The sequence below is a fragment of the Pan paniscus genome, chromosome 11 (genome assembly GCF_029289425.2).
Source record: "Pan paniscus chromosome 11, NHGRI_mPanPan1-v2.0_pri, whole genome shotgun sequence".
Lineage (NCBI taxonomy): Eukaryota > Metazoa > Chordata > Mammalia > Primates > Hominidae > Pan > Pan paniscus.
Window position 1 is genome coordinate 41,596,277 of NC_073260.2, and position 9,521 is coordinate 41,605,797.

The 9,521-nt window shown below is 56.2% G+C and overlaps 1 protein-coding gene across 1 annotated transcript; it reads right to left on the minus strand.

Moving 5' to 3' along the window:
• Positions 1-1,661: 1,661 nt before the first annotated feature.
• On the minus strand, positions 1,662-7,674 carry FOXE1 (forkhead box E1). The gene has a single exon (XM_057303176.2). It carries the CDS (start codon positions 6,982-6,984, stop codon positions 5,869-5,871), a length of 1,116 nt encoding a protein of 371 aa, XP_057159159.1. The 5' UTR covers positions 6,985-7,674; the 3' UTR covers positions 1,662-5,868.
• Between the last annotated feature and the right edge of the window lie 1,847 nt (positions 7,675-9,521).

A 9,521-nucleotide genomic window follows, 5' to 3' on the forward strand; every position in this document is an offset into this window, starting at 1 on the left:
GAGCAGAGGTGGGAGTTGAGTCCTGGGAGGTGGTGGCTCTCAATTTATTGCCTGGTTGCAGAGCACCTCCATGCCTGAGAAACCATGACTGGGGCTCTGCCCTGACCACCCCCACTTGAGAAGCTGCTCCAGGTTCTCAGATAGCGAGATAAACTGGTGCTCTGCTCCATGGCTGAGATCCACCCTGATTCTGGCTTCCCAATCTCTTCCTCACCCTGGGAGGGGCTGACAGCTGTTCCCTGGGTGTCTGACTAGGTGCTTCCTGGTTAACCCTTCTGGGCTGAGCTGGAAATCCGAGCTTCCGCTCTCAGAAGAGGGAGTGTGGGGCTGGCAGAGGGGTTCGGGAACTCCACAGGGAGCAGACAGCATTCCTCTTTTGAGGCCAAGCATTGAGGACCATGCCAGGGGCTCTGCAAAGGCTGGCTTTGGCCTCAGCCAGGGAGAGGAGATGCTGGAGAGAGGGCAGGGGCAGGAGAGCAGAACTCACTAAGGGCATTCCATCTCGCCCCTACTCTGCCTGTCCATCCCATTTAAAATTTTGTTCACTGCTTAGTTTGGCCTGAGGAGCACTAACTACACTACTTTCTCTCGAGGTAGTTCTAAGCTATTTATTTAACAGGTAAGTCCATTCCTCAAGCTGCAGTCCATCCCCACTCCTTAGCCCCTACCTTCACATCCTCACCAGATTACTTTTACTTCCATATTACCTTCATTAAGATGATAATCAAATGCAGTCTCCATTGGGGGAGGCAGAGGTTCTAGTCCAGCTTGGACACTTGTAACTGTCATATCTTGGGCAAGTCACACACCTCTTCTTTGGCTCTATGGAGGCTCCACACACACTCACAATATTCCTATTTATTCCTATTGGGAACTTATACAAGCAATGAGATGAAAATCCTGGTTCTCCCCATGTGGTGCAATGTGATCCTGGGAACATGCTTTCCCAATCTGGGCCCCTTCCCCATCCTTCATGGTACATGCCCCTGTCTGAACTGCTTTTCATCAGGGACATATTCCCCCAGCTATCTTGTCATGTCTACCCTCAGGAACAGGCTGAGCACACACAGAAAGTCAAGCTCATATGTGTTCAAGGCAGGGGAGGGTTCCTTAGGGCACTGAGGAGGACCTTAGGCTTTTACTAGAGGATCCCTTGGCCCAGACTGACTTGGAGACAGGGAACCCTTCCAGTTGGCCATTGTGTCCTGAACAGAAAGCTTAATTTTTCTCCTAAACCCTCAACTACCTCAGACTTGGGGCTGGAGCTGAGGGGTCAGAGGCAAAGTTTATTCTATACTCAGGCAATTGACTGTTGCTAAGGGAGGGTATAGAGCTTGAACCCAAGGTCCCTACAGTGCCTCAGCCCGAAATCAGGACGTGGCTTCCTGCCCTGGCTCTGTCACCCCAGCTTTCAAGATGTTTTCAGATATACTCTTGTTGAATGTCATTGTCACAGTCACCCATACAGCTGGAAACAGGAGATGAGGTACAGTCTAGGGGCTAGGATTCCAAGACTCAGAAAGTACTCAAAGGAGGAGATGAAGCACTCCACCCCAGCTCTGTCCCCTTGCCACCCTGCCCTCTCTGCTCTCTGTGGTCAGAGCCACAAGACAGTGCTGGAGTGCTAGCTGGGGTTCCGGGCCAGAAACAGGAGGCTTCTAGAAGTTATTCTGGCATCTCTAATCTCAATAACACATTTTTTCAAAGTTCTTTCTCTTTGACCAGGGCATAGGAATCACCTAAGGGTCTTATAGAAAGGCAGGTTCTGGTCTAGGAGGTCTGGGGTGAGGCCAAAGAACCAGTATTTCTAGCAAGCTCCCAGGGAATGTCCTTGCAGCCGACCTCCATCTCTTGTGTAAACCAACAGGGAGGGCTTGCCTCCCTTTGCCCCCAGGCCTTGCTCCTGGCCCTTGCAGAAGTGCATCTTGCATTCAAGTGACCAAAAGAAGAGGCGTTAGAAAATGTGAAAGGGTAAAAGGGGACCTGCACCCAGTTTTATAGGTGGGGAAACAGGCCCACTCCATGCCAGAAGGAATTTGTTCAAGACCTCACAGCAATTTAGTGACAAAGTGAAGACTCAGGCCTCCTGTATAGGGGAAAAGTCAAAAGCAAAAACAAACTCCAGAAAAGATATATACTTAAGCGTTAACTGCGCATTCTCTGGGCCAACTATGGGTTCCCCCCCCCCAGCCTTTTTTTTTTTTTTTTTGCTGTTATTTCCCTCCCTCTTTATTTTTCTTACCTGTTATTTCTTTTAAAACAATGAACACTACTGATTTTGTAATAAGAAAAAATTTTAGTAAAAGAAAATTCTCACAAAGTTTTTAGTAAATGAGATTATGTTCATGAATGTGTTTGGTAAACTGTAACTCCACAGGGCAGCTCCAAGTCATGAGTGTGCAGTTGGGCTCAAACCGTACAGAAGTCATTTCGAGGATGTTATCCTTACTCTTCTCGGGGCCCACATCGCCCAGATGAGGAAGGCCACCGCTGCCGCCAACGCCGACTACAGTGAGCAGCTTCCTGCTCCCCTGTCGTCGCCTCTGCGGTCGGGGCACTTTCCCCAAAGCGCTGGCCGCAGGAATCTTTCCCCTTAAATCGGGGAAGAAGTTTCTCTAATCCATTTTCGCGGTGAACGACCTCGGGCCAAGTTTGCTTTTGTTGCTGGTTCCCTAAGCTTAATTGCAAGCAAAGTTAATTTGAAAGAAAATACATGATACAGCTCTAGGGCGAATTCTAACGAGCCTTGGGCAATTCGGGAAGAACGTGTCTAATTATCCACAGCCTGGGGACGCCTGCACACGACGCTGGCGGGTGCAGGGCCCGGAGAGGGACAAACGATTTTTCTGTGTTCATAAAATGAAGAAGAAAAAAATAAAAAAGGCACCTCCAGTCTCTGAGCCCCCCGATGAGGGACTGGGAGGGGTTTGCTAATTCCTAGGGTTCGAAGGTTCCAAGACATACAGCGGAATGTTCTCAGGATCCCACAGTCACGGGGGCTAAGGGGGCCGCCCGCGACCCCGCTGTGGATGAGGCCCCGGGCGGCGCGCACGGTCTCCGAGGTACTCGCTCCCCTGCGCGGCGCCCATTCCCACCTGGCCCGGCCGGTGCGCGAGCTCTTGGTGTCGTCGGCCAGTGGGAGGCCGAGAAGGGCTGTCGCTCTGTCTTCAACGCCTTGATCCCAACCCTCGCGCGTCTCCGTGTCCCTTGGGGCACCTGAAGCACACAACCAGGTCCCTCCCCGCAGCGTCCTCTCTCTCCTGATGCTGACCCTCGCCTTTGGCACAATCTTACCTGTCCCGCAAGTTGACAAGTAGAATGGGGGACGAAAACGTCCGCTCTTTCCCACCCTGTCTTTCTCCTTCCCGGGGCTTTATCATGACACTCCAGGAGGCTTTGTTACAAGGCAGCGCTTATTTAAAGCCTTTCAGCCCTGCTGTGCTCTGCGCTTTACAGTTTACAAAGCGCTTTTCACCTCTCCTCTCGTTTAACTTCAGGAAAATTATCTGAGGTAGCAGTCACAAATTCCCATTTCACAAATGACGACCCGAGAGGAGAAGGGACTGGCTTAAGATTAGTGGTGCTGTCAAAGCACTGGACTTGCCCATTAGGAAACAGAGAAAGGCTCAACTCTGGCACTAAGGGCAAAAACCAGCCTTCTCCAGCCCCAGTCCCACGCCTGGGCTCTTCTGCAGCCCAGAACAAAACTCCTGGGTGGAGAACTCTTACTTTCCCATTCTTCTCAACCAGGCAAGTCATCCTGACCTCTGCACCTGGGACAGCCAGCTTGTCTAGCTGAATGAAGGAGAACCCTTGAACTCCATACCTGCAAAGATTCTTAGGGAGAGGAGGGCGGCCCAATACCTGCACTCTTCAAGGTCACAAGGCTGGGTCTGGAATTTGGGCCGACGGGTGGCAGGGTCAGCGCTCAAGTGCTTCCAGGTACCACCACCAAAGCCAGGAAGGGCCAGCACCTAGACCTGCACTGCACAACACAGTGTGGCTACTGAACACCTAGCAGGTGACTAGTCCACATTTAGAGAAGCTGTAAGTGTAAAACACACTCCAAATTGTAAACCCTTCATGTAAAAGGAGAGCAAAACATCTCAATTTTTACATTGATTATATGTTGAAATCATAATATTTTTGATATGTTGGGTTAAGTATATCATTCAAATTAACCTCACCTGTTTCTTTTTACTTTATTAATGTGGCTACTAGAATATTTAAAATTACATATGTGGCTTGCACCATATTTCTAATGGAGAGCACTGATTTATACAAATCCCCATTTGGACTGAACCAAGTTCACATGTCTTCGTGAACAGGATAGTGCAGTCCCAAAAATAAAAAATAAAAATTACCAATGGTTTTCATACAATCTTCTTTTTCACACCCCAGCCCTTCCCTGTTAAGTTTATACAGAAAGAGGCTGAGTTTCTCTTGCCATAACTCACTTGCTCAAAGATTTTTATTAAAACAGTCCATCTGAACACTCCAGTTTATCTGAAAGCTGTGAATGGAGCCTCTGAAATATTTAATGCTGAAAGTTTTTGCTCCAGAATCGAAACTTAAAGATTTCTCAAGGGAAAGGGGGAGAGTTATTGGACTTTCTCTAATTTTAGTGAGCCTGCTACTTAAGCAAGATACAAAATGAAGTTAAAATTCCAGTTTCTTTCTAAAGCTCACTTTACTGACTGCCCTAACTTAATTTTTCTCTTTCCTTTTTGCATGGGGGAGGCTGCTGAGGTGTAGCAGGGGGTGCTGGGGATGGAAGAGCCCTCCCCAGCTACTGAAAGGCGTCACCAACGGGCTCCTTGAGTCCTCTCATCTCCTTAAACTTTAGTTCACCCTTTGGGTCCAGGGCTGCGTGATGACAAGAAACAGTGGACAAATGAACGAATGTATTTCTATCTGCCTTATAATGGAAAACCAGATTTATGACTGGGCAGTAACAGCCATGAAATTACCAGCACGTCCTGCTCAAAAGTTCAATAAGTTATGATATAATTGCTGCCTGGAGCCAATCCTGGGACTTTAGGTTAGACGCTTGGCCATGAACTCTTTTCCGTTCCCTAGAACAGCGGGCTAGGCTTTGGGTGGCTACTCAGAGGCCCTGGGTGGCCCACCATTGCTGCCAAATACGCAGGGCAGCATCCAAGATGATGGGGCCCTGAATGATAACCCGGGGGCGGTGGATAGAGTCCTGCAGCCCTCTAGTGTAACAGATGGGGGAGACTGAAGGTTCAGGTGATGGGACTGGAGTGCTGACGCACAGTTCAACTCGGAGCTAGGTCTCAAGTTCTCAGAGACAGGGAAAACCAGCCCAGGTCAACCAGAGCAGAGATTTCTCCAATTTAAAAAAGAAGAAAAGCCTATTTCTTTTGCAAATTTGTCCTCCTCACTTTAAGAAGAAAGGCGCTGCCGGAGCCTTTTATTGTAGTAACGCAGTTAAAGGCACTAGAGGCCGAACCGCGTAAAAAGGCCCGAGTTCCGGCAGCACATGGAAGGCTGAAACTGATTCCCCACAATTTGGATCCTGGTCTCTGGTGTTGACACTACGCTGCCCTCTGGTTACCGCCAAGGACCCTCCCCGATAGAATACCAGAAAGCATCCCGTTTGAGGGCTTCGCTCCATCGAGGGTCCCTGTGCCAGTCCAAGGGCTCTGGCTGCCTCGCCCCACCTCCTCCCGTTTACAGAGTACACCGGGTGCCTACGCTGTGCGCGGGGAGACCGAGCCTCTGTGGCCTGCTCGGTCTTTTCCACGTGGGTCCCAGTTGAGTCCTCTCTCCATTCCTGTTCGTTCTCAGGTTGCGGGGAACGTGTGAACAGCCGATGTGTCTATGAGTTTTCGTCCCTACGCTGGCTCACATGGCGGACACGAACCGATCTATCCCACCGGGATAAGCGGCAGCATGGCGAGCATGGTAGGCGCCTGCACTGGCCCCTCCGAGCTGCCCGCCAGGGTTGTAGCAGGCTCCCAGCGCTCCGAACTGGCCGGGCGACGTGCGCCCGTAGAAGTCCACCGTGGTCTCCACGCCGCCACTGCTGCCGCCCGCTGGGGGCGAAGCAGGTCCCGCCAGGCGGCCAGCAGCGGCAAAGATCGCACTGCCGGCGCCCTGCGGGTACGCGCCGTCGGGGCCCGCGTAGGCAGCCGCATAGGCGGAGGGGTTGGCCGGCCGGGCCCCGGTGCAGCCTGCGGGCTGGTAGCCGGTGGTGGTAGCGGGGGCGCCGGCGGAGGCAAAGGCGCAAGAGCCGCCGGGCCCCGACGGTGCGGGCCCCAGCTCTGGGCTGAGCGGCCGCTCAGGAACCAGGCCGAAGACGCGGCAAGGGCCGGGCGACGCCGCGGGGTAGTAGACTGGAGGCGGCGCGGCCAGCGACGGCGGCGCGTAGCCTGCATAGACGGCACCCGGGTAGGGGGGGCGCGCGGCGGGCACCGCGCCCGGGAAGATGGCGGCGGCGGCGGCGGCGGCGGCGGCTGCGGCGGCCGCCGCGTCGTGCATGTAAGCCGGGTAGGTGGAGAGGTCCGAGCGCTTGAAGCGCTTGCGGCGGCGCAGGAAGCTGCCGCTCTCGAACATGTCCTCCGCGTTGGGGTCGAGCGCCCAGTAGTTGCCCTTACCCGGGCGGCCGGCCTCGCGCGGGATCTTGAGGAAGCAGTCGTTGAGTGTGAGGTTGTGGCGGATGCTGTTCTGCCACTTTTTGGGGTTGTCGCGGTAGAAGGGGAAGCGCTCGGTGATGAACTTGTAGATGCCGCCCAGCGTGAGGCGGCGCTCGGGCGCGTGCGCGATGGCCATGGCGATGAGAGCGATGTAGCTGTAGGGCGGCTTCCCGCGCTGCAGGGGGCGCTTGCGGCGCCGCCCGCCCGCCCCGCGGCCCGTGGCCTCCCCTGGGACCCCGGCCCCTGCTGCCGTCTCGCCGCGCTCTTCCTTCACGGTAGCCAGCACCTCCGGCTGCGGCGGCGGCGGCCCGCTCTCGGCAGTCATGGCGCGGCCGTCCCGCACCCCCGGGCTCTGGATCCCCGCGGCTGTCGGGGGGCGGGGGCGGGCCTGGTGTCCCCGGAACGGACGCTCGGGCCTTCTGCGGAGAGCTCAGGGGATCGTCGCGGGCTGGTCCCGAGAGCCCAGCGGCCCAGGCTGGCGCGCGCTGGAGGCTCAGCGTCCGTGGTCTGGGGCTGGCGCGGTGCAGACAGAGGCTCGGGAGTGACCCGCCAGCCGACGGCTCAGCCCGCGTGGTGCTTCTCGAGGCGGGCAGCGGCGGTGGCCTCGCGACCGGGACTGGACTCTGGTCGCCGGCTGAAGTGTCCCTTGCGCGCTGGTGCCGGGCGGTCAAGGGGTCCGGAAGCGATCCCTGGGTTGGGGTGGCTGCAGCTGGTCTGTGGTGCCCGCTAGTTTAGGATTACTGCCTAGGTTGTGCGCGCAGAAGAGGCTTCAGGCTCGAAGGCCAGAGCGAGGGCAGTTAGTACTGGCGCTGGGCGATCTGGCGGGGGCCGCCCATGCCCTGCCCCCGAGGCCAAGGCGGCGGTAAGCGCCACGGGCAGTGAGGCGAGGCGGGGGCAGCGAGGTCGGGGCGCTGGCCCAGGCGGGGCGACCTGAGGCTGGTCCTCTCCACGGCGTGGGTCTCCAGCCCTGCGGACCGCTGGCGAGGCGCTCCCCTGCACACACCGGGACCGGCTCCTCCCTCCGCCGGCTTCCCCTCCTTAAAGGCGCCAGGAAGCGTGGGGCGGCACCGGTTCCCTGCCCGCCCCCCGACTGCCCGCCCCCCGGGGCCCGGGCGCACCTCCCCAGGTAGGAGCAGCTGTGGCGGCGCGGTAGGAGCCCCACAACGTCAGGGCGGGGAGGGCGCTTGGAGATCCCCCGGGTCGGCCCCCTCCGCACCCCGATCGACTGAGGCCCGGAGAGTTCAGGAACCGGCTCGGGAGACCTCAGCGCCCGAACTCGGAGTTTTCGGACTTTTCAGGCCTCTGCCAAGGGCTTGGACTCGCAGGTGAAAGGACGGGCTCATCTCACTTTTTTGTCCTGAGAGGGTGAGAATTGGCCGAGAGGGCGCTTGGTTTTTGTGGGAATGGGGACGGAGAAGTTCCAGGAGACTGGCTCCCAGGGCCTTTCAGGATGGTTTCCAAACCCCAATCGTGGCTGCCACAGCCACTCGGCACTCCAGTCCCCCCATCTTTCGAATGAGTATTCCTAGGCCCGAAAGGGAAGGTGACTTGCCATGGCCCCACTGCGGTTTCTCCGCTTAGCGGAGTCTCCAACCTGCGTCTCCTTTAGGACTGCGCTTCCCAGCTGTGTGGTAGAGGTAGCCGCTTTCCCTTTTTGGGCCCCAGGTCCCTCGACTGTACCGGGGTCTGGATCTCTCAAGAGTCCTTGCGTGGTAGATATTTAGGGATAGGCCAATCACCACCCCCAATCATCCGTCTTTGAGAGGCCCAGGATCTGTCTCTATTTGATGGATAGTGGTGCACGGATTAAAGACGACGCAGGATAGGTAACCTCCTCCTCCAATCCCCCGGGACCAGGGTAGCTCTGAAGACCCCCAGAGGCAGCCAAGCAGCCCCTTCCCGCAGCGGGGAGTGAGGGCTGCGGGTAATGGGGGAGTGGGAAGAGAGCGGTGGCCGGGTGGGCGCGTCTCCGGGGGAAGGGGCGGGCAGTCGGGACACGTTTGCTTCATGGGTGTCCAATTTCTGAGTTCCTTTCCTGCTGTCCCTGAGCCGGGACTTGGTCCTAACCTGAGATCCTCGCGGCGCGGCCCCTCTGGCCCGGGTTCGTTCCCTGGCCATTCACTGGGAGATCCAGGGCCTGTCCTTGTCCCCTCGCAGGGCCTCAGTGTTCTACTCTGTTAAATAGCAGCTGGAGGGCGTGTGCTGATCTCCGAGGCCCCTGCTACCCATAGGATTCCGGGCCTTGGCGCGGGTTCCAATGGCTCCAGCCCGGACGCAGCTTTCCGGGGCGGGGGGGGGGGGGGGGCGGGCCGGGGCTGTGGGTGCAGAGCCGCGCGGAGGGTGGTGCCAGGCGAGTGTGGGAGATCCCAAGACGAGAGTTCTGGCCAGTAACGGGTGGCATGCCTTCCAGGGTTTTAGTCGCGTTCTTCGTGGCGGTGAGCTGAGGGCAGGCTAAGCCCGGCCAAGCGTTGGGCAGCTGCCTTCGGAAGAGCGAGGCAAAGCCCAGATCCTCGCTCCGTTGACCCGGTGTGTGGAAACGCTCAAAGCGTTTGCTTGACAACCTTCTGCGGCAGAGGGTTGGTCGAACGAAGGGAGAGGGGCTTTACACTCGCTAAACAAAACTCCTGGTTTCCTTCTTCCCAAGTAATGGAGAAGCAAAAAACCCAGATTTCGTCCTGTTTCGTTTTTACAAAGGAGGAAAAACTTGAAATTTTAAAATTTTTAACTGGATTATATTATAGGCACCTTTTAATGCGGGATTTCGTGGCTCTCAGTAACTTTCAAGATTCTGAGATTCAGATATCTAGATTTTAAATTCTGGACGACCGTCGTCCTAACGTGATTCCATAAATCTAGAGAATG